The following is a 25,719-nucleotide window of genomic DNA, read 5'->3' on the forward strand; positions in this document are numbered from 1 at the left end:
AAGTATTTTTAGTACTAAAATTTATATAGCTAATGCTTAAATACTAGTTAACTAAAATAATTGTGGGTTCTTTGTGATTACCTGTAGTTTTCTTTTGTGATTGTGTAAATATTAATTCATTAAATCTCATTGTTTCTCATACTCTGATATTCTAATATTTTTGTTCTTGCAAAACTGTAAAGACAATTTTCCCTCAACTGAAGCAATTCTAGTCAAACTTATACACTTATGTTTTTTAACACTTGTATTTAAAGTAAAAAATATTATTTTAGCTATTTGGCAATATAGCGTTGATGTTTGCATTCAAAGATATTGGTCATGTATATTTGACAAGATTACCAATTTAAAAATTAAAATATACAGTTGTCAAGATCCCATTAATTAAAAATAATTCGTGATATTTTCCTATCCTAGTTCTGTTTCATTTCCAAATAATCTTTCTCAAATTCCAGGTGTTGATCTGTTAAAAATTGAATATCTGCCAAAATTATGTGTATGTATTTAAAATTAGATAATTGAAGAATCTTCTTCTCTCTTAGTTCCAGGCAGTCATCCATGTCAGAAAAAAAGCTACCAGAGCCTTCCCCTGTAACAAGGAGAAAGGCATATGAGAAAGCAGAAAAATCAAAGTCAAAGGAACAAAAACAGTAAGCTATTCATGCTCTTTATCTAGTAGATTGTGTGAAATGTCTGATGCCCTTAGATGCTAAGGGGCAATGGTGAAATTATATTCCATATTCAGGCTGACTCTGGGATTGTGACTTGGTCTTATAGAAAATTTTGAAATGAATTTTGACTGTTATCTGATAAAACTAGCATTGATCTCGCCACTTTAAAGTGATTAACAAAAATCTAGGATTAGAAGATATGTGCCATTGTGCCATTTTATTTCTGTTCTTTTATGCTTCAATTGATACTATCCTTAATTTTTTTGTTAAACTATTTTAATAGCTATTTGTATGTTTTATAAGGGTTAGCTTACTTAAGAGTACACAATGTAATCTGATGATCCACTTACCTGGACATTTGTAAATCACAATAACACAACAGACAGAAAGTTTTAAATGGTTAGAACCACTGTCGCCTTTCTACGCTATGGCATAGTGAGATCTCCCTTAGGCCACCTCAGGAGCTACAGATGGCAGATAGACCTCTGACATGGTCTTGAGTAGGAATATCAGTGCTAATCTATATTTAAGTATTGGTCAAGCAAATTTCTTTAACATAAAAATAATTATAAAAAGAAGCTCTCATATATTTTCTGTATCTGCGAAAATGATATCTTATACCTTCCTCCTCTCTTATACCAACATGCACACTCTCTACTTTGACCACTGGTTTAGCTGACTTGAATATCATGGAAATTACTCTTCTAATTAACCTTCTTCCTGTATTTAGAGGTGGAATTTACCTATTTCTACTGAGTTGAATGTCGCAATTATAAGCTGGAGGTAGGGGATGGGACAAATAGGTAATTTAAAAATAAATGAATAAATCAGCTGAATAGACAAATTCTTCTTAAACTCTCAGGGTCTGTTTCCTCATCTGTAAAGTAAACAACTTGGTTTCAACTCTCAAATTGCATAATTTTAAATTTGGTTTGCATTATTTGTACTGACTTTAGATTTTAGCAGACATTTTCTTTAGTGCCATCTTGTGGCCAATGTGACAAAATTCAGTGGAAAAAAATTTCAGTGAAATTGTTTGGAGTACATTTTATCTCATATAAAAGGAAGAGAGGATGAAAGGAAGGAATTCTATAATGAAAAGCTTTTTTAAAAAATACGAGCATGTTTCTTATAACATTTCTAACAAATTAAAGCCAATTAAAGCCACCTATGTAATGTTCTTTTTTTCTTGTAGCTCAGATTCTGGAACCTCAGAGGCTAGTCTTTCACCTCCTCCTTCCCCACCAAGCCGGCCCCGTAATGAACTGAATGTTTTTAATCGTCTTACTGTTTCTCAGGGAAACACATCAGTTCAGCAGGATAAGTAAGTCATTATGTAAAAGAGCCCCAATTATTCATTATAATATTCTGAACCTTTCAGTACAGTCTGTAGAAAACATTTAGCCTCTCTCTGTGTGGGAGATGGAGTCTGACTTGTGAACCCTTCCCATATTTCATGTATTTTTCCAATGGAAAATGAACCATTTAGACAAAATTAGAGACATTTATTTTCCTGCTGAACAATATTCCCTGCTATGGATTTGCATTGCTGTACTTCCACACTTGTGTTACCTTTTTTTTTTTTTTTTAACAAGTAAATTAGAATTGAAAATCTTTGAGATCACTTGAAGTTTAAATTTCTTGTGATTCTTCAGCTTTATTGAGTCCATAAAAGCCTCTAACCCAGATAGCCTGCACTGAAAAGAGGCAAATTATTTTACTTTTGGTGCATGTATCATCTTCTAAAACCATTGTCATATGTGTATGGGTAAAAGAGTACTTTGATGGGTGGATGACATAGAACTCTGGGTTGTTGGGGAAGAGAAGTTGGAAAGGGATGGAAAATATAATTTTCATTAAATTTGAAGGGAAAAAATATTCCCACATTGAGCCAGAATCTCTTTTGCAAGAATTTCATACTAACAGTGTTGCCGTAAGGTATTTATTAACTGACTTCTCTGCTTTGAGTTTCAATGTTAACATTGTGGATAATATAAGTACTTGATATTCAGTATCCCACACCAGTTCTTTATTTTTTATGCTATAATCTCCCTGTATATATCAATTTCTGAAATTTATAAGGTATTGTTTAAGATCCATCTGGCATGTTTAGATCATGCTAAATGGCTCTATATACATAGGCACATCATCATTTTGAAAAATTGTTTAATCTACTTAATTTATGGATACATTTTTATTAGATTTTAATATAGTTTTAGCATTAGATACAGACATGTCCTTTAAAATGATCTAGATAGGTTTTTTTAAAAAAATATTTAAAAGAGAACATAGTTAAATCCTATCTCTTATCTAATTGAGAAAGAGGAGAACATTAAGAATGTCTTTAGGAAGTCCATTTTCACTAGCATTATGAAGAATTACTAAGTTTTGTCTCCCTTGCATTGATAGTATTAAAATTTTTGTGTCAGTCTTTTGATAATCTTGACGATCTAATCATAGTTCCATATTTTTTCTGAAATTGTTTATGAGCTACCAATCATTTGACTCTGTTGTCATCTCTATAAAGTAAAATTTAGAATAACTGACTACACTTTCAAAAATCTCACCTAACTTATGAATCACTTTCTTTGGGCTCCTTTTTGAGACTAGCATATTTTTACCAGATAGAAGTAGGTCCTACACATTGTTTCTGATTACATAATATGCCAGCACTCACTTTATCCCCATTCTTCCCAAGTATTAGAATAACCAAAAAGTTTGTTTGCAAATTTTTCATAAGACATTATGGGAAAGCCCAAATCAACTTGTTGGTCAACCCAAGATATTATATAATAATACAAGTTAAATAGATTTTCATAGTAACTAGACTTATTGTCAGTCCTGGAGGTTTCAGGTTAAGGCTGACAAGAGTAGCTCATCTATTTTTAAAATTCCAGTAAAAGCTCCTAACTATTACCAAGAGACTGCCTAGTCAGAAGAACTCCATGTTTTTGAGATGAATTAAAATCCAAGGTTATTAAATTTTGAATGATCTGCTTTCCATGTATACATATGATGTATTTGTGCAACTTCCGCATGAAGAGTCTAAATATAAAGTAATTATCAAGAGGAATAAAATTCATTAATGACTATTGATACAGAAAAAGTTTTCTAGTACTAGTCAAATTAGAGTCTTGAAGTGATGTATTTCACTAGCTTGATGCTGTTCCTCTTCAGGGCCTGTATTTTAGAACGTGAGAGTAGATTAGGTTCTGTGGATCAGTAATAGATAGTCGTCCCCCCTGCCCCAAATTTTGGAAGAAAACATAAGCACAAAATTTTAACTAATTTGGCAACAATGAATTTGCTGATATTCTGTGCAAATAGGAAAGGAATGCGCTATAAAGGAAATGTTTGCTGTATTTCTGTTATTCATAGTACTGAATCCGTTCAGTCTCAGTGGCTTTACCTGTTGACATCTGTTTTCTTTTTCCTCATAATTCTAACTCTTTCACTGTAGGTCTGATGAAAGTGATTCCTCTCTGTCGGAGGTACACAGGTACTTTCTATCTTTCCTACGTTCTGGCATTTCATTGATGTTCTAAAATGCCTTCCAAGAAACTTTAAACAAGTCTCATTTTTGTTGCACTCATAACTTGTAAGCCATATAAATGCACTAATATTTTTAAACATTAATTTTAATATACTTTTGTGAGGTCATAGCTTTCCAGGTAATGGCAAACTTTTAAAATATAATAGTATAAAAACTTGTGCCATTTGTATTCTGTCTATAATCTAAAACTTTTATTTAAAAGAAATTAAGTTTTATGAAAATTAATGTCAAGGTTTGCTCTTCATCAGACATTTTTTCCACCTCAAAGTGTAGGAAGTGAATAAGGTATTTTTTCTTGTTGATTTATTGATTTTAAATAAAACTTTAAGGCAGGCTCTATGATTTTAAAACAAAAGGTATGCTAGGGGAAAAAAGTATACTGTGGTACATAAAATATAGAAAGTAAAGAATTTTTAAAACATAATATTTTAAGTATTTTAGATGCTGTTTTTAAAATAATGTTGCATTTCTTCATGTTATGGATTTTTTTGACCCTTAATTTCTCTTTTTTTCCTTTCATTTCCTGTCCTTACTAATCAATTTGTCTCCTTCTTTCTCTTTGCACTACTTTCCCATGTTTCATGACCATTTTCCTGATCATCAGTAGATCCTCCAGAAGGTAGGCAGGGGAAGGGAGAGGAAATTAATATCATTCACAGTATTACAAGACTTTATTGGTTTTTCATGGACCAAAAAGCATTTTTTCCCCTTTCACATCAGATCTGTTGTATAAGTTTACAATATTAAAGTTGAGTTATATATTTCAGAATGTGAATAGATTTTTAATAGAGAAAGAAATACCTGACTTATGTTTCCAACTTCTGTATTTTTTCTATTAATATTATCTTTTGTATCAGGTAATAGCTATAAAATATTAACCCCAGTATTCTGAATATTTGAGAGTATTGTTCAGTATCTAATGAATATAATATTATATTTAATGTTGAAATTATTTTCTTCAGAAGTCTGAGTAAATAAAATACATAAGAATGAAAAACAGACATCCTGGTGTCTAAGGCGTGCCATACATAAGTAATTGGAACCTTTGTAATTTTACAACCTTTCACTTGGCAGAATTGTGTTGAACGTTACGTCATCAAGGGAACATTAGTAGATTCTTAGGATAAAGATAGTAATTTGAAGGAAGGAAATCTTTGGAGACATAGTATTAAATAACCAAGGGTACTGTTTTAACTTTTCTTAGGATGATTTGTGTCATTTAATCTGCATTTGTGCAGATCAAAGCAGCTCTAAGCTTGTTAAAATGAATTCCTTTCTTTATAATCAGCTTGTTAAAATATACATACATATATATGTAGTGTTTTAGAAGTAAGTATTATAGCAATAGACTATGCATTAGATCATAACTTTTCAACATCTGAAGCAGCAGTTAAAAATTTGATGGCTTCAGTTCATAACTGTAAACTCCACATAATAGGATTTCAAAATGGCAATTTTAGACTTTTGAGGAGGTTTTGCTACCACTTCTGTTTCAGTCTGATTAAATTTTTAGATAACCCACAAATTACTGAGCATTAATTTCAAGGATCTCAAATTAATGTGCATATACAAATAATACTTTGGGTTTTGCAGTTGTTGATCCATGTGATGTGGATGATCCATGTGATCCATCCATGTGCCCGGTCTTATTTCTGCTGACGAGGAGCTCCCTTTACTTTTTGAAATCATTAAAACTAAATCCTAAAAATAAATATTTCTTTATCCTGAGCCTAATTTATTACCTCTTTAAACATTTGTTCATTGGTCTGTCATCAGCCCTCTTGAGCTATACTAGCATCAATCCAGTACATCTTTTTTGCATGCATATGACAGCTCTTTAAATATTTAGTACTTTTATATGGCCTCTCCAATGAAGGTTCTTTTATCAGCTCAATAGATTTAGATTAATCTGTTTCTAATGTGATATAGTCTGCAGATCCTTCTTTTTGCTTCTACTGTTTTGGAAACTCTCCAGGTTCTCAAAGCTCTTTTTAAAATGTAGCCTCTAGAATTCTACTTCATTCCAGATGTAGCCTTGGCAGAGTATAGTAGTTCTATTGCTTTCTTTCTCCTGAAATATTTTCTTATATTGCAGAAGTTATTGAAAATAATGTTAGAGGAATCATACATTGTTGATCCATTGATCTTGCATTCAATAAATAAATTTCTCTAGCTTTCAAAATCTAATTAAACCCCTTTCCTACTTGGAGCATTATGTTCTATCTTCAACTTAAATTATATGTTTAAATTTTATCCAGTGAATATTTTAGTGCTAAGAACATACTTAAACAGATTTTGGGAATAATTTTCTAGACAGTATAGCTCTTTAATATGTCAATTTAGTAAGCTTGCCATATCTGTCTTCAGTTCGCTAGAAAGACTAACTAGATATTGAAGACCTTTTTCCAGATTGAGAGGAACATTGATTCTAGGGGTAACTTTTCAGCCACTGATGGAACTACCTTACTACAACAATTTCAAACTTACCCACCATGTATGTAGGGATATCATTTGAAATGCTTTTTGTATGGACTTTATTGGAGTCAATATACATTATGAATATGACATTACCCTAGTTTGCTGCCTATTAATTTTACAAAAAAAAACTCCCCATGAGATGTTATTGCTTACTCATGAGCAGTTAGGTGTTTGTAATTTTTGTAATTATTTATTTAATAGTTCCCTCTATGAAACTCAACAAATTTTACCCATCTGTAATTTCTGAAATCCACTTTTTTTTCCTCCTTTCTGGAATATTGGATCTACATATTTTAATCCCCTTTATTGATTCTCTTAGCGTACCAACAATGATTTTGCCTCCATAATGTATATACTTTCAAAATCTTATGATATAATGATTTAAAAATAGAAATACTTGAACTCATTGAATGTCTTCATTGTCAGTTCTAACTTATGTTGTGCTCACATTTCTTCTGAATTATTTCTGTCCCTGGCATCTTAAAGGTTGTTCTTATTCATTAAGAATGTGGATACAGACAGCTTTATCTCGGAATCTGCCCTAATATTAGGCCATCTGTCTTATATAATGGACACATGTGCATGTGTGCTAAGTCACTTCAGTCCTGTCTGACTCTTTGTGACCTTATGGACTGTAGCCTTCCAGGCTCCTCTGTCCATGGGATTATCCAGGCAAGAATACTGGAGTGGGTTGTCATGCCCTCCTCCAGAGGATCTTCCTGACCCAAGGATTGAACTCGCATCTCTCATGTATCCTGCCTTGGCAGGCAGGTTCTTTACTGCTGGTGCCTCCTGGGAAGCCCATAAAATGGACATATTTCAACATAACTTTTCTTCCTGCTCTGGGCAAAGATACATCTAACTTATATATATATATATAAGTCATATATATATATGATATATGATAAATATCATCCTTAATTCATTCTCATTTTTAGTCTTCCCAATACAATGGTTTCAATTCAGATTCTGTCTTAAACTCCTTTAGGATAGGGACAGTGTTTTGATAAACTTTACATTTCCACAGTTCATAGTCCAGTGGCATAAAGCAGAAATTCAAAAAATACTGAAGTTAGGAGAAAGCTCCAAAGAGCATCACTATTCTTTTAATATCTTATTCTTTTTTAAAAAATCTTCTTTGAGATTGTTAGAATTTTAAAAGCTTTTGTTATTTTTGAGCCATTCTCCCTTTAGATTTCTATGTATGCAATCATTCTTGTATTTCTTCAAATTTGTTTGAAATTTGCTTTTTAGTATTTTAGGTAGTATGTATTATACCATCTTTAAAATGTCTTTTTTTGACATAGAATTCCAGTCTGATAGTTACATCTTCCGGTTTTCCATCATTAATACTTTTTATTTTTCATAATTTACTATATTTGAATAGCTCCCAATATTACTTCATTAAATTGAAGAGATAAAATTGTTAGTGAGAAAATTCAAATGTATTGTTGACTTTGCTCTTTGCAGAATACAGCTGCTAGCTGATTCCTAAATAGCTGATGCACTTCATCACTACTAATTTCACACTTTGTCCCTTTGCTTTAAAAAAAAGATAAGGAGCAATCAGGTTTTTCAGTCACTCAGTCGTGTCCAACTCTGGTGTTTCTGTAGTACCAATTATTTAGAACAACTTCTTAAAGTCAGAGAAATAAAAAATAGTTCCATGGTATAGCTGCTGAAGTAAATCTTATTTTTCCCCCCACCTCAGGGGCATAATCAACCCGTTTCCAGCTTCAAAAGGAATCAGAACGTCTCCACTTCAGTGTGTTCATATAGCTGAAGGGCATACAAAAGCTGTGCTCTGTGTGGATTCTACTGATGATCTTCTTTTCACTGGATCAAAAGGTGCTAATAGTTGTGTCATGTGAATATTTAACAGATCTTTTTAATGATTACATTTTAACAGGTTTTGAAAAATGTCAAACTGCTTAGGACTCATAAGAATCTAAAAGATAATGTTGTCCAACTGCTGAATTATATAAAATATAAAATCATTACATAGTTGAGAAGAAAGTAAAATCTCTGTTGATGTTATGTGAATAGAATGGTGAAGGAATATATCTCGATTTGGTAATTGAGCACCTAATGTATGCAAAGCCCTGAGCTTAGTAACACAGGCTATGTAAAAATCCATAAAAGGCCATTACAATGTACAGTGTGGTAAAAGAATAAGATGGGTAGCAACCACCATTTCTTGAGCCCTTAATAAGTGTCTGAAACTATGCTAGCCACTATGCAAATTTTACCTCATTTAATTCTCACAACAACACCAATGTTGCATCCTCATTTTATAGATCAAGAAGCTGAAGATTCCAGGAATTAAATGATTTTTCCAGATAAGCTTAGCTAGTAAGTGGAAGAGCCAGGATTAGAAATTTAGGTCTGTGCATCACCAAACCTGCACTTGCAGGCAACTAGAAATTAACTATAAATGATTTGAAGAGTTATACATGAATATTTTGGGGTTTCAGAAGAGAAAGAGATTTTGCCAAAATGTGAAAAATAAGGAAGGCTTTGATGAGGAGGCACTTAGGATGAACCTTACTGGATTGTTTGGATATTGGCAAATAAAAATTGGCAACCAAGATTAGAGAGCAGTGTAAGCAGAGACATGGAGGTAGAAGTGGTTTTGGAAACTAAATCCAGTTGGCTTGAAAAGTAGAATATATGTAGAAGTGGTGGATAATGAGGCTGGAAAGATGAGAAGGAAGCATGTGTAGGAATTTGGGAAGCTAGTTAAAGTCTTTTAGCATTTAAGGATGTTACAAGATAAAGGGAAGAATCTTGCCAGCACTTGTAAATAATAGCAAGCAATTCCCCAATTAAAAAAAAAATTGCTCTGTAAGAGTATACTTTTCTAATAAATTAAATTTATTTCTCCAGGATAATTAGATACTTATGTCAGAAAGGCAAAGCATTGAATAGAATAGCTTTATGATCAAGTTTATGATTATGTTAACGAAGTCAATTAGTGACCTCTGGAAAAGAAATGTGTATGTAGTTCTGCATGTGGAGTGTTGTGAGTAGATAAGAGAGTATCAAAACCAGATGTTTTGAAGAGGCTGATTTGGGATGGCCATTTTAAATTCAGGGGCAATTTGAAATAAGACTATCAATATGTCTATTTTAAAATTTTGTATAATTATTCTTTAATACCACTTGATACATACACCAGATATCCTAGCTTTCATCTAATCCTTTATACCTGCTTTGCCCTTGAACCTGCTGCAAAGTGTCAGGATAGACTTAGGATGCTATTGCAAGTTAATTAAATAATTACCATTTTCTTATCTCATTTTTTCTCATAGGAGAGAAATTGTTATTGCTAAGAGAATCTAATTTAGTTCTTATTGACTATATTTCCTCTTTTTTATTGCTTTTAGATCGTACATGTAAAGTATGGAATCTGGTGACTGGGCAGGAGATAATGTCACTGGGAGGTCATCCCAACAATGTAGTATCTGTAAAATATTGTAATTATACAAGTTTGGTCTTCACCGTGTCAACATCTTATATTAAGGTGTGGGATATCAGAGATTCAGCAAAGTGTGTTCGAACGCTAACGTAAGTAACTTAAAGACAAGTAGCATAAGGGGCAAATAGTTCTTGTTTACAAGATATAAGAAAAGATAGATGTATATATGCATTCTTGTTTATTTATACCTGTCCACTTGCAAAAAATATTAAAATGTTTACAACAAGAATGTATATAACGTAAGGTGAAAAAATATTGAGAAACTAAAATACAATAGTTCAATATTAAACAGAAAAGAAGTCATATTTAATCTGCGACTCAATACACATTTCATAGTTCCTTCCTCCCCAAAACTAAGGAGTTGAATTTTCATTATTACTTGATGTAGTAAAATGATTTACATTACTTGCTTCAAATGAATGCCACTCCTTGGAAAATGGCTGAAATCACCATCATAGACCACTAAGAAGTACTTGCAAAATTCAGTTAGCATCTATTGAATAACTGAATAATTGAGGAGTGTTTTTCTTAAGACTTACACAGCTTTGATATTAGCCTGTGTTTCATAACTGTAGATTGGACAACTGGAGAATGAATTTGTTTTCTGCATCTGTTATTATATATGTCTTTAAAACATAAAGCATATAATGATTCATTTTCCCATAAGATTGATGAACTGTTTCACATAATTACAATTTTAATTAAAAGATGAATTCTATTGGTTTAAATAAGAGAAAGGAGCATAAGGGTGGTTAATTTTTACTAATTTGTAGAGTGAAGAGTATTAACACTTAAGTGCTATTTTATATGTTGAGACTACTAATTATTTACTGTGCTGAATACAGGTCTCTTAAGGGAAATTTTATAGGAAAAAACACTGTCTTAGAAATTTACCAATCCAGTTGACTCATTAAAATCATTTGAAAATGTTGATTGTAACTTGATTTTTTAGAAGTTAGCTAATAAAATGATTCAAAATTGAAAAATATATTTGCTATTTAGAATTTAACTGAGGAAATAAACCATGTTTAAGTCTTTTCCACATAGTAAACAATCCATATATGATTGGGTTAAAATATACAAAAACTTTTACTCAAAGGGTCATATCTTATATATGGAAGAAACATTGGTTTGTTCCTCAGTGGACTTCTGCAAGCTGCAGGAAAATGAATTAACTCTGTGGCACTGTCTCATTTGTTGAGCCTGGCGGGCTACAGCCTGTGGGGTCACAAAGAGTCGGACACAACTGAACAACTGAGCACATGCACACATCATTTGTTGAGTTTTGTTATCTTTGTCATCTAGTCTTTTCTGAATCGTATTTAAGTCATCCCTAATAGGGCCCAAAGCCTGGGTACCTACGTGGCTTTGTGGTAAAGAGCCTGCCTTTCAGTGCAGGAGATGCAGGAGACGTGGGTTCAATCCCTGGGTTGGGAAGATCCCCTGGAGTAGGAAATGGCAACCCACTCCAATATTCTTGCCTGGAAAATTCCCTGGATGGAGGAACCTGGCGGGCTACCGTCCATGGGGTAGCAAAGAGTCGGACATGCCTGAACGTGGCCCAGTGACTAATAGAGCCCCAAACTCCTAGTATTATAACTTGCAAAGTAAGAGTTTTAAGCCACGCCATCTTATTTTCTTCATTCATTTTTTTCGTTTATCTGTGAAAGTGTTCATTTATTAGTGCCACCTACGTGCATGTGAAGTGCTGTGCCGGGTGTAGCGCATACAGTGACCAGACAACACAGATGTTGCCTACAGCCAGTTTCCTGCGAATTTAAGGAATTCTATGACTAACTCTTGTCCAGAATTGTGACTTACTTTGTTTTGTCTCTGTTAAGGTCTTCAGGTCAGGTTGCTCTTGGAGATGCTTGTTCTGCAAGTACTAGCCGCACAGTTGCTATTCCTTCCGGGGAAAACCAGATCAATCAAATTTCGCTAAACCCAACTGGGACTTTCCTCTATGCAGCCTCTGGAAATGCTGTCAGAATGTGGGATCTTAAAAGGTAGAATTTTAAAGAAAATGTACTCCCTGTATATGGCAAATGTAATTTTCACACATTAATATTAGTGCCGGTGCAATCTAATTTATATAACCCCAGAAGTTAATATAAAATCCTAGATTTTTCTGTTTGATTCAGCACCCCTAAATGTCTTGTCTATCCTCATTAGCCCACTCAAAATTTTCCTTTCTTTTAATCTCCATTGCTGGGGAAGAAAGTATATGAGAGAAAATAGACTTTATTAATACTTGTCTATAAGTTGTATTGTTTACTAGGAAGACTGTAAAGACTGGGTTGTATTGTTTACAACTCATGCTAGTTGCATCAGTACCTTTGAAAGAGCTATTTTTTGGTAACATCAGTCATGCATTTTATATTTCAAAATTTTCAGTTTATAAACCTTATAAGTTTGATCATAAGTCTTCACAGGATTTTTATGAATATAAAATTATATATGTATATATGATGAAGTATTAAGAAGATGAAGTGAGTAAAAAGAGAATATCATGCATTACATCTTTGATTTGATTTTTATTTGCCATGAAGTAGGAGTTTTCATCCTTCATTTGAGTGTTTATTTTAGATTCTTTTCTAGTTCTTAAATGTTGGCAGCAAGGGAATATTTATTTATTAGTTAACAAATATTTACTCAGCACCAACTGTGGCAGGCATTATACCAACACTATGGTAGGTACTGGAGATATAGATTGTGCAAGACAAATTTGATGTCCACCTTCTTAGAACTCATCTTGTAATGGAGAGTAAAGGCCACTAAATAGGCAATTACAAGATTCTGAGTAAAGTTGGTAATTCAGGTAATAGTCCCATGTAGAAGGGTTTTGTCAGTGATAAAGCGAAATTTATTTTAGAAATTTTGAGGGTAACTATTTATTACTTGTAACTTTGGCCACCTGATGCGAAGAGCTGACTCATTTGAAAAGACCCTGATGCTGGGAAAGATTGAGGGCAGGAGGAGAAGGGGACAAAAGAGGATGAAATGGTTGGATGGCATCACCGACTCAATGGACATGGGTTTGGGTGGACTCCGGGAGTTAGTGATGGACAGGGAGGCCTGGTGTGCTGCGGTTCATGGGGGGGTCATGGCGGACACGACTGAGCGACTGAACTGAACTGAACATTTTAATGGTTGGCTGAAAAAGTATAATAAGCATAATTTATAGATAAATAAATGAGAACAGAAAGAAGAAACACAGTCACAAGTACCGTTTTAGAAATAAAAAGTAGAAAATTGAAAACGGTTCTTGTTTAAGAAAATTTGGAATGTGATGAGAACCGGGTTTACTCTTTTAAGATATTAAACTTGACTTGTATTCAGAGTACCATGGAGGAAGATATTCAACATCATGACATGAGGCAGAAAAGATACCAGCTTCTAAAAATTTTTACACTTTCTTATCTGCTGAAAAGTTAGATCCTTTGAAACTTGCTTGATTTCAGCAACATAATTAAATACAGATTCATCTTAATAAATTAACTATAAAAAAGAGTTACAAGAAGTAGTAATATTCTAGAAGCCAAATATATCTCTGCATTCCAGCAGCTTGGTTTGAGGTAGGATTATGAAACAAAGGTTCATTGCCACCTCCTGACAATGGACATCACACATTTTTCTACCAGTCATATATATTCCTGGCCATTTTTATATCTTTGTAATAACTGATGAAATGGGCTATATTTTCTGATGTACACATATGTGCATATGTGTATGTGTATAATGCATGTGTACATATATGTGTATATATGAAAATATATGTGTGTGTAATAAAATAATCTTACTTTCTCCAAATTTTTATTTTCTAATTATATCAGTGACATAGTTGTTTTAGTCAAATTTAAAATTGACCCTAAGAAATCAATCATATGTCTATAATATGTTGAGACATTTAATAGATTAAGGTTTATCTGGACTTAGGTTGGAGTTAAAATTAGCCCTAGGCAAGTTTTTGGACTTTTGATGCTTTTTTTGCTATCAGAATGACATCAGTCACTTTGGAATAACTTATTTAGGATTCCTAAACTTCCATCAGAGAATCAATTAATTTGGCTATTTTTTGACTCTTAATTTGAGGAGAGTTGCATAGAGGTGGAGTTAAATCAAAAAAGAACAGTTTTAGCAAAGACTGTTATTTTTGTTGAGACTTGGCCTCAGCATACTAAGAAATATTTCAAACAAAATTGTTTTTCTTTCTTTTTAAAGGTTTCAGTCCACAGGAAAGCTAACAGGGCATCTGGGCCCTGTTATGTGCCTTACTGTAGATCAGATTTCTAATGGACAAGATCTCATCATCACTGGCTCCAAGGATCATTACATCAAAGTGTGTATAATAAGGCTATTGAATTATATTCTCCTATTAAATGATAAGTTTGAAGTATTCAGATGTACCTAGGATGCTTTTCTCTTAATCAGTTCTTTTTTCTCATTTCTAGCCTTTACTTTTTCTTTCTGATCTTTTCCTCACTCAGTTCCTGATTTTGTTGTCTGATTTGAAAATATATTCTCACTTTTTCCTAGAGGATATGTTGGGAGGGATTTTAAAGACTTTTTTACCTCAGTCATCCAAATAATGCTTACATTTCATCATCACCATCTTTTGTACTGAGCATGTTTGTTTCTTCATGTTTGTATACTACATGTTTGTATACATAAAGTATACTTCATGTTTGTTTTACACAAGTAGCAGATAAGATGAGGAGAGATGAAAAGTTTGATTCTGGAGATGTTAAATTTGAAATACTAATAGAGGACCTCTTCATGTAAGCCAATATGCCATTTGAAAGGCAAGTACAAAGTCCAAGATAAGTTATGACTAGACATATATGTTTCAGAACCATTCATATAGAAGCAGATGTTTAAGGAGTAGTTGATATGGCCAAAGGAGAGAGGTTGATATGACTCAGCCTTGGGGAATCCTGTAAGGACCAACAGGAACAAAAAGAGAATATAGTAATAAAGAGAGACAGAGTGTAAGTAAGCTTTTTTTAGAAACTTTTATTAGGAGATGAGAAGTGGGTTTGACTTGAAAATAGAATGGTTAATGCAAGAAGATTTTGTATTGGTAGACTTGAGCATGTTTATATGGTTGGAAAATGGGCTTAATGGAAGGGAAAGTGTGAAGAGTGAAGTAGTAGCAATTGGTGAATCAGATCAAAAAAAGAATCTGATCAGATCAAATATGTGAACCTTGAGAAAAAGTAAGTACACTTTAGTATCTTGGAAAGAAGGGAAGGGTAAGAGAATGTTTGAGAATAAAAGGAAACTTTTGTAACTGAGGGGGAGAGTTGGTCCAGAAAGTCTATTTTAGACTTTTTAGGAACTCACAAGTTCAGTAGTTAAGAGAAATGAAGGCAACTGAAGGGATTGAAATTGAGTAGCAGCTTTGGAGAATTTGTGATGACCACCAAGATTGCAGAGCTGCCTGATTGTGTTTAAATAACAATCATATCATTATATGTAACATTTTTATTATTCAACATATCATTTGTACACTTATACATGAAGAAATTGCTTATCTTTCTTAAGAGCTTACAAACATGTAAGCATGTAACGTGAAAATTAGGGCTCAGGTTCATCCTGAGTCACTCAAAGCAAGTTATTTTTGTTAATATTTTTGTTAGTAAAATATCATAACAAAACAAGGCACATTTGGTTAATATACATGTGTATGTGTTTCTATTAATGAATACCTAAGGTGCTTATTTGTATGTTAAATAGGATGACTACTTTCATTTTGCTTTTATTTAGATGTTTGATGTAACTGAAGGGGCCCTTGGAACTGTGAGTCCCACCCACAATTTTGAGCCCCCTCATTATGATGGCATTGAAGCATTAACCATACATGGGGATAACCTATTTAGTGGGTCCAGAGATAATGGAATCAAGAAATGGGATTTAGCTCAAAAAGATCTTCTACAGGTAATTCAAAACCTTTTTCATGGGATGGAGTGGGTACTTCAAAGTCATCAGTATTCTAATAAGAACACGAAGAGACTCTATGTAGATTTTCATCCTTTAAGGATGGTATCAATCAGGGCTTTCTCTTAAAGAGTGTCTCATTATTACCTACCAGAGTTAGTAATTATGAAAAGGGCAACATTAGACATTTAATGATATCTCATAGATAAGAGAAGAATAGACTCTGATAAGAACTGGAAGCTCTGGGATTGCCCTGTGCATGTGTTTACTAAATACAGGCTTGGAGTGAAGAAGTCAGTTTCTCATTTTGCTTTGTTTTTATGTACACATATTCCAAGGGCTTCCCTGGTGGCTCAGATGGTAAAAAATCTGCCTGCAATGCAGGAGACCCAAGTTTGATCCCTGGGTTGTGAAGATCCCTTGGAGAAGGGAATGGCAACCCACACCAGTATTCTTGCCTGGAGAATTCCACGGATGGAGGAGCCTGGTGGGCTACTGTCCACGGGATTGCAAAGAGTCGGACATGACTGAGCAACTAATACTTTCAATACTTCCACACATATTCCACAGAGTACCAAGTTTTGCTAGGTACAATTTAGATTTTGAAGAATCTAAATGATTCTTCATCTCATTTTCATACATCCAAGAATGGTGGTTCTCTCACTTTCTATAGAATGATAGCTGGGTTGAAGTGTTTTGTCAGCAAAATCAAATATCAGTGGTTTTTCCTAACTTCCCAGAGGAATTGTTCTCAATTTCAGGCTTTTTCTTACAAATGTATGAGTGTGTATGTATGTATTGCAATTGCTCACACTTTTCTGCTTACAATCAGACGAGAAAAAAAAAAAGAACAAGTAGCGTGAATGTTAATAGAAAAAACTGGCAACAGGCACATATATTGCACTCAAAAGCTTTTCTTTTATAGATATACATTCTAGGATGTCTTTTATATTATATGTATGAATATACATATGCATAAAATGTGGTCATATAGTCTGAGCTTATAATTATTGTTTGTTGTTGTTTAGTCGCTAAATTGTGTCTGACTCTTTTGCCACCCCGTGAACTGTAGCCTGCCAGGCTCCTCTGTTCATGGGATTTCCCAGGTGAGAATACTGGAGTGGGTTGCCATTTCCTTCTCCAGAGGATCTCCCTAAGCCAGGAATCAAACCTGAGTCTCCTGGATTGGGATGTGGATTCTTTACCACTAAGCCACCAAGGAAGCCCCTAAGTATTGTTTACTCATTGTGAAACATGTAGGTTAGCTCCAGCCTTCTTCAAAAAGCTATAGGCCTCTATGTTCTCTTCCAAAATTTAAGGCAGTGATTTTAGGAGACAGTCCTTACAGTCTACATACCAGGTTGTAGTTTTCAAACTTGTTGTGTGAGATACATTTTCTAGAAAGGTGAGATATTTATTCCTTTGAAGAGGAAGTGATGTTTGAAAAATTCAGTATACTTTCCATGTGTTTTAGATTCTATAGATTTTTTTTAACATTGTAGGCCTTCAGTACTGATAACACTGGTGATAACTAGTGAATTAAATTGAGGAGCAAATTACAGATCTATCTGTTTAAATCACTAAGAGTGACTTCATAGGAAGTAATTTTTATGGTTTCCAGACCAATTCAGTGTTCCAAGATTTGAATTTGTCAATAAAAACGTTGGTAACTTATTTTGGTGTGAAAATGTCAGTTTGAAAGGCTTCCCTTAAGCTGCTAATTTTTCTTTTTTCTCTCAGCAAGTTCCAAATGCACATAAGGATTGGGTCTGTGCCCTGGAAGTTGTGCCAGGCCACCCAGTTTTGCTCAGTGGCTGCAGAGGGGGCATTCTGAAACTCTGGAACATAGATACCTTTGTACCAGTTGGAGAGATGAAAGGTCATGAGAGTCCTATCAATGCCATATGTGCTAATTCCACCCACATTTTTACTGCAGCTGAGTAAGTTTTTCCTATTGGTTACTTGTGTTCAGATTCAATAAATACTATAGGTTGTAAATATTTGGAAATGTGGAACATATGAAATCTTTCTTTTATTACAGCTATTCCAATGTCTATTCACGATGTTTTATTTATATTTTCTGAGATGCGCTGTGGTCACCGAGTTTGGGCCCCCCAGGTTATATGATAATAGTGTTACTGCTGTATCAGCCTCTGCTTCAACTAGGAAGTCTGCTACCAGATCTTCCTGTAGCAGTTTTAATTTTTAAAAAACCTTTCAGAAGTGATTCATTTCTAAATTGTCTTTCCAGAAAAGGCAACAAACTTGCCTCATTCTTCACATTTAGACCAAATCATAAAAAACAAAACAAAACAAAACTCTTTTATGCCTCTTCCACCTCCTTTAAAATCTAAATATGTAGTAATAATATATACTCCCTCCCTCTTAGAATGGCTGAATTGATTACTTTATTTGCTCATTTGCTTATTCATTATGAATCTCCTGTGTGCCAGGCACTGTTCCAGAATCTTAGGAATAGAGAATTGAACAAAACAGATATAAATCCTAATTTCATTGTAAGGAGAAGAAAAGAAAATGAATAAGTAAAATATGTTACATGGTAAGAGATACTATGGAGAAAAAGCAAGCACGGAAGGGAGATGAGAGCATCACTGGGGAACAGGGGTTCCAATAGAGTAGACAAGGAAGATCTTATTGAGAAGGTGACATATAGGAAGATGCTTGAAGAAGGTGTAGAGATGTGACTATAAAAATGACATCATATGTATTATATCATAATACATTATGTATAAGTACTTTTGGAAAGGAAATCATGTACTATAATGTGAGGTGTTCATCTCATTCAAATAAAATGCAATTTTTCATGAAAATCTCCTTATGTCATTTGTGTACCAATTATGTTACTTTATTTATTGAGCCATTTCTTGATTCATCTGTCCTAAATACACAATTATCCTGATTTTATTTTGAAACTTCTGCTAAATTTCTGTGGTGTCTCTTTTTATTTGTGCTGTTTCCACTGAATCCCTTGTCTCATTTAAATTTACTTTCTCTCATCTCTAAAATACATCAGAGCAGATTTCTTTTGTGTTTTTCTAAGATGCTTACCTTAAATGCTTCATTGATGCTATTTCTGAGATACATTACTTTCTTAAGTTTCATCACTTTTATTTATTCCCTTAAAAGCTTGTTTTGTCCTTGACAATTCATGGGAAATAATACCCCTCATAGCTGTGGGACACTATAAAATTGTTATGACTCACTGAGGTCTGATCACTGAGGTATGATGTAATATTTTTCTTCCATGATACAGTTTTATTTCTGAGAAACTAAAAATGTCCTCACTTTACCCATGGTGCATCAGATGCAGATGTATTTACCATGTAACATAAAATCAGGAAAATAACCAATAAAATCAGAAGGCCTATTTTCAAATTAGTTCTATTTATTCATTACCTAACAAACCTTTGTGTAGGGCTTAGTATCTTCCAGACATTGTTCTAAGTGTTTTCAGGCATTAACTCACTTAGTCTTCATAAGAACTCTAGAAATCAGTATTATTGTAATCCCTATTTTATAGGTGGGAAAACTGAGGTACTTTATAATTCACAGTCCTTGTATAAGTGATTCTGTCATGTATGATTTATCGATCTGTTGCATTGATTGATTTTTCTTATGATTATAGGTCTTATTTTTTCTGATTTTATGTCATGTAATATTTTATTGAATCTTGAACATTGTAGTGTTGTGTTTTGAGTATCTGGATTTTGTTTTATTCCTTAAAAGACAGTTAGGTTTTATTTAAGGTTATGTAAGTTACTTGTGGTTCAGCTCATCTTTTTGAGACTTCAACTCTGGGGTTTTTACTGAATGTCTTGAATGTTTGATGCTATTCTCTACTTTACTGGTCAAAACTTGACTCACAGCTGTGTTTTGGTCTGGCCATGTAGTCTGACTTGACTCATGTGCAGCCTAGCCTTCAGTCAAAGACATTAGGGGACCCGTTTGTATGTAGATTAATGGAATGTTTTTCCCTGTAACTCCATAGTCCTTTTTGCATAGCTCTCCCCTCTTCTCTATTTGGTTTTACAAATTACAGCTATTTCACACTTCCCAGATTTTTATTTCTTTTCAACTCTGATTCTGAGGTCTTCTGTTTATTTCCCCTCTTCCTTGATTAGTGCGGCAAGTGCTTCCAGACCGAAAGCCAGGGCTGTCACGGAGCTCACCTTCTCTTGTTTCCCTTTTCGCAGGAATTATAGGCCTAAAGTACCCATGCCCCAGTTTCTGAAAATAGTTGTTCCGTGTATCTTGTCAAGTTTCCACTTTGTGTTAGCTCACAGGAGCATTAACCTGGTGCAGGTTACTCTGTCATGACTAGTAGTGGAAGTTTGCTCCGCTTAGATTTTCTATGTCCAAAACTGAACTCCCAGCCTTCCTAAGAAACCTGCTCATCCTATGCCCTTCTCCATGTCAGCTGATGGCTTCTCTTTTTTTTCCTGTTGCTCAATTCATTCCTCCCTTTCTTTCATACATATCCAATTCATAAGCAAACTATGTTGGTATTCTACCTTTACATTGCATCTAGAATCTGACTGCTTCTCACCCTGCCTTTTGTTACCTCACTGACCCTAGATGTGCTCTTGGATTACTACAATAGGCTCCTAAACAGGGTCCCTTGCCCATATGTAGCCTATTCTCAAACAGACACCAGAGTAATTTTTAAAAATTTTTAAAAATTATGATCATCTTGTTCTTTCTCTGCTCAATAACTTGTATTGGTCATCCATTTTATCTAAAGTAGAGGCTGTATTTGATCTAAACCCTTTGAGCATTTGTTATCTCTCATCTTAACCTTCCAATACCCTCTAGCATGCTCCTTCTCTTTCAGCCCTGATAATATCTTTGCTGGTCTTGAACATATCAGGCTTACTCCAGCCTTAAGACACTTGCCCAAAGTGCCTTCAGAGATCCTGATCTTCTAACATCTTTCTCTCTCAGTAAGAATAACCCTGTGATTTTACTTAAAATTGTAATCTTTCTTATCACCTACCACTCCTGATCCTGATCCCCCTTGCCATACTCCTTAATTTTTCTGTCACATTTATTACTTTCCAATAAAGTTTATAATTTTTATCATGTTTTATTGTCTGTCTCCTTATGCTTGAATATATGATCTACAAAGGCATAGGATTCTGCTATTTATTTATTTTTAATTGATCCCAAGCCCATAGAATAATACCTGGGACACTGCAAGTTCCCAATAAACATTTGTTGAGTGGATGGTTGAGTGAATAAATGGAATGGATAAATGGGTGGACAAGTGAACATAACCCCTTGCTGTTTTCAATTATCTGTGCTATGTGGGCTGGTGAAAGATTATTATTTTCCCCCAGTTTTATTGAGATATAATTGACATAATAACACAGTTTAAGTTTAACGTATAACAGTATAATGACTTGATTTACACATATAATGAAATGATTACTGTGGTAAGCCTAGTTAATATCATCATTTCATGTAAATTTAAAAAATAGAAAAAATGTGATTTTTTTCCCCCCATGTGGTAAGAATTAGGGGTGAGGAAATTATTGATTACAAACTAGAAAGCCTGGATTCTAGGCTCAACTCTGTCTTCTTCAGTGTTACAATGACAAGTCACTAAACCTTCTACATCCTCAAAATATGCTACATAATCTTTTAAATGCTTTTAAACTATACAGTTTTGTGGCAACTCTTTCTTTTGGCTTTGGGTTTATTAAAAAATTGGAGAAAAGCAACACTATCTTCCTAGAGCTAGGAGAAATATAACTGTCTAATGACTAGTACCCAGAACCCACATGTTAGGTGAATAGAAGTAAGTCTTCTCAGAAATGCATTGAGTTGTCTATGTTCTATGATAAGTAGAGTGTTTGCCTAATTCCTAGTAGCTTATGCTGATTTCACCTGAACGTGATTCTTCCCGAATATTGACAGATTCACCAACCCTCTGGAATCCCTGCCCTGGCCTCCTCACTGTGCTCTTACTCTGGGCTCTTCTGCCTGAGACCTCTGACCACATATACTGACTGTATCAATGTAGCCTCAATGTAGCCTCTGCAGGTTTCAGGTCCTGACGCTGTCACTTACTTTGTGATCTTGGGCAGATTTTTATTTTTTTGACTGCACTGTGCAGCATACATAGTGGAAGGGCGAAGTCTTAACTACTGGACCCCCAGGGAAGCTTGATCTCAGGCAAATTAGTTAACTTCTTTGGACCCCAATTTGCTCATCATAAATAGGGTATAATGGCATTATCTATATCTTATGGTAGGTAAAGAGAATAAAATGCGTTAATGTGTGTGAGGGGAACATAGTAACAATACCTGGCACATAGTAACCCTTTGATAATATATACTATTTTTAATTTCATTATTATGGGTACCTATTTGACATACCTATGGGAAAATGTATTTTTATCTATATCTATTAAAGACCTTTTCTGTAAATGTTTCTTGATAAGTATTTCTAAGAACTATGTCTTTCCACCTGTTTTCACATGTTCATTTTTAATTTTTTATTTTGTAGTGATCGAACTGTGAGAATTTGGAAGACTCGAAATTTGCAAGATGGTCAAATCTCTGACACAGGAGATTTGGGGGAAGATATTGCCAGTAATTAAACATGAATGAAGATAGTCAGAAACTGAATACTGTGATAATACCTTATCGTCTTTATGGAAAATGTTGTCCTGCATTTATTAGGCAAAAACTTGTGAATGGAGTTAACTGGAAAATATATATGAATCCAACTACTGAATATAAATGGTGTTCTAATAAAATTGTGTACTCTATGTGCTAAATTTTAATATCTACCAATGCATATATAACCTATAATGGATACACTGCTTGATTCACACTTTTATCGTGGCTGGATTTTTGTGCCTATCTATAAAAAACATCTTCAAATTATCTGAAATGCAAAATGTCTGCTTTCGTGACAGAAAATACACTTAGAATACAATGCCACCCACTGTTATCTCATTCATATAGTCTGTTCGGCCGATTTACATATTTGAAGCATATGGGAATGTTAGTCAAACATTGGTTTGTCTGGTATTTATGTCAGTCTACAGAGGGTCCCCAAATTTAAAAGCTCTTTTAATGTAATGAAAAAGATGTGAGAATATTATTGATGGTGATTTTTCATAAAATGGATTTGACTTTAATCTACTAACGAAGAATGTTAAGCAGATTGTGTTAGAGGTTGACATTTACTTGTATTGACCAAAGTTTTGCAGTGCTATTTTTGTGTGCTCAGGACTAAAATGCTGTTAAATTATTTTATTAGTGCTGTGCATACATTCTGTGATGGGAAACATTTTTGGTGTCCTAACAGAAATATATTTCGATCTATTTTCCTATGGAGTTGTTTCTATTATCCACCTTTTCGTTTCATTTTTATTTAATAGTAGTATTTCTTTCCCTTTTAATCTAATTTTTATATGCTGCTAAATATATTTTAATTATACTGTGTTGGCAAACCTTGGTAGCTATGATGAGAACCTTATCATCTGCAGTGGGAAAAGCTATGTAAATAGGTAGACTGTAAAGAGAGAATGTCTTAAGTTGTAACTATGAATTTTAAATGCTGTAGATTGGATTTTACAAAAGGATGTATAATTTATGCCTGCTCAGAATATTAATTTGTAAATTCTGCAAGTTTAATTTTTATGTGAGTGACATGACCCTTGAAAATATTGTCTTGTGATCTTTTCCCCCCAAAATATTTGCTTGTAAATGAAAGCTTTGCTAGGGCTTAAATAAACATGTTGCTATGAATAATTTTTATTCTTTTGTTCTTTTCCTAATAGCATGAAAATGGGCAGTGTTTATAAAAGTTTATTTTATCTGTGTGACTTAAGGAAAGGCATCTTTTTGCTATCCAGCATTACACATACATTCCTTTTTTGTTGTTGTTGTTCACTATTAAAGAATCCGCCTGAAGTTCAGGAGACCCAGGTTTGATCCCTGGGTCAAGAAGATCCCCTGGAAAAGGGAATGGTTACCAACTCCAGTATTCTTGCCTGGAGAATTCCATGGACAGAGGAGCCTTGTGGGCTACAGTCCATGCGGTCACAAAGTGTCAGACATGACTGAATGACTAACACACACAAGACGTGAAATAGTCTCGAAAAGCGTAAACCATAACCTAATCTGGAGGAACCAAGGAAACTTACTGCTTAAAGGAATTAAACTATATAGTTCAGGGATTTGAACATAGATGATTAAACAAATAAAAAATATCCCCATAATGATTAAGATAATAGCAACCTTGGTTACTTGGAGAGGAAATGCAAGGCAGGTATTGCAGGAGGTGAGCTGGGAGTCTAGAGGGATATGGTGGTGGTGGTTGTTCAGTTGTTAAATTATGTCCAACTTAATGGGGAGTTACCCACTACCAGTTAGTGCCTCTCTTACTTTTTAGTCATAGAAGTCGGGATTTTGGCTGAACATATGGCTGTGCAGACAGATTACATTTCCCCCTAACCTTGTAGTTCACCATGGCAATGTGCCAGGTTTCTGCCCATGTGACGTCTGGTCTTAGTTTTAAAAAAGTGCTTGACATTTACTTTAACTGTACCCTTTGCAATGACTAGGATGTGGAAATAGTGGTAATGTACTAACCTTGACCATACAGATGAAGATGACATCCTGGGTGAGGGGTAGCAGAGCAGTATGATAGAATAAATCTGAGTCCATGAGTGACCTTGTGGCACAGAGCTTCTTTCTTGTCTTGGAGCATCCAACAGCCTTTGTGCTAGGGGTCAGCAAATTTGTTTCATTTCAGGTTTTGTAAGCCATATATTTCTCCTTTCATACATTTGATTTTTTGTTTATTATTTGTTTCCTTATCAGCCATTTAAATATGCAAAATTCTTAGCTTGAGGACCATGCAAAAAGAGGTTGGGCACAAAATTTGGCTCATAGGCTATAATTTGCTAAACTGTTATATCAGAGAAAGATAACTTGTATCTTTTTTGAGTTACTGAATTTTAAGATCCTTTGTTAAAGTAGTCCAACCAATAACGCATATAGCTACACAGATCTTAAAAAAAATATGCTCTAGAAAAGGTTTTTTGCACAGAGGGAGTGTCTCAGGGCTACCAAACATAGTTGCACAGATTGTGCACTGCACAATTAAAGAGATACCATTCACTTTTAGACATGATCAATTTATACATTTGCTAAAAGTTTATAGTAGATGACATTAAGTCACTTGTTCTTAAATAATACAATGATAGTTTCAGCATATGGAAGAAAAACTATGTTACGAAAGGCATCTTTTTCTAATTTGAACAAGGGGTGCCTATGGCCTAGTGCGCTTTGATGTCCATTCCTTGCTATGTAAGGCCACTAAAAAATAATGATTTTCTTTCCTTAAAAATTATTAGTATCTCAGGAAACTCTGGCTTCATGTAATTTTTCATTAAAAATTCAAAATTTTAAGTACCACAATATTTTCTTTCACATACCTTCTTTAAAAAATGTGATAAAAATAGCTGTTTGAATGGAAAGATTTGGGTGAGATGGCATATTAATCGTTTATCTATGACTAGTAACCAATTATTCTGTGAATAATTGAATTTTTTAATGAGAATTTTA

The 25,719-nt window shown here is 34.0% G+C and overlaps 1 protein-coding gene across 3 annotated transcripts in view; it reads left to right on the forward strand.

The window, feature by feature from the left end:
- The window catches only part of KIF21A (kinesin family member 21A), a 175,153-nt gene extending 151,287 nt beyond the window's left edge, over positions 1–23,866 (forward strand). For 2 of the 3 annotated variants that reach the window (XM_061129892.1, XM_061129910.1), the window contains 11 exons: positions 540–647; positions 1,864–1,992; positions 4,129–4,167; positions 4,826–4,840; positions 8,411–8,547; positions 10,086–10,266; positions 12,019–12,183; positions 14,399–14,516; positions 15,944–16,114; positions 17,855–18,054; positions 22,643–23,866. In XM_061129892.1, the coding sequence (XP_060985875.1) occupies positions 540–647; positions 1,864–1,992; positions 4,129–4,167; positions 4,826–4,840; positions 8,411–8,547; positions 10,086–10,266; positions 12,019–12,183; positions 14,399–14,516; positions 15,944–16,114; positions 17,855–18,054; positions 22,643–22,736 (1,357 nt within the window). In that variant the 3' untranslated portion in view covers positions 22,737–23,866. The remainder of the gene's footprint in view (positions 1–539; positions 648–1,863; positions 1,993–4,128; positions 4,168–4,825; positions 4,841–8,410; positions 8,548–10,085; positions 10,267–12,018; positions 12,184–14,398; positions 14,517–15,943; positions 16,115–17,854; positions 18,055–22,642) is intronic. The other variant, XM_061129901.1, reaches the window with a different exon arrangement.
- Positions 23,867–25,719: the final 1,853 nt, after the last annotated feature.

Source organism: Dama dama, chromosome 3 (assembly GCF_033118175.1).
Source record: "Dama dama isolate Ldn47 chromosome 3, ASM3311817v1, whole genome shotgun sequence".
NCBI classification, from domain to species: Eukaryota; Metazoa; Chordata; class Mammalia; order Artiodactyla; family Cervidae; genus Dama; species Dama dama.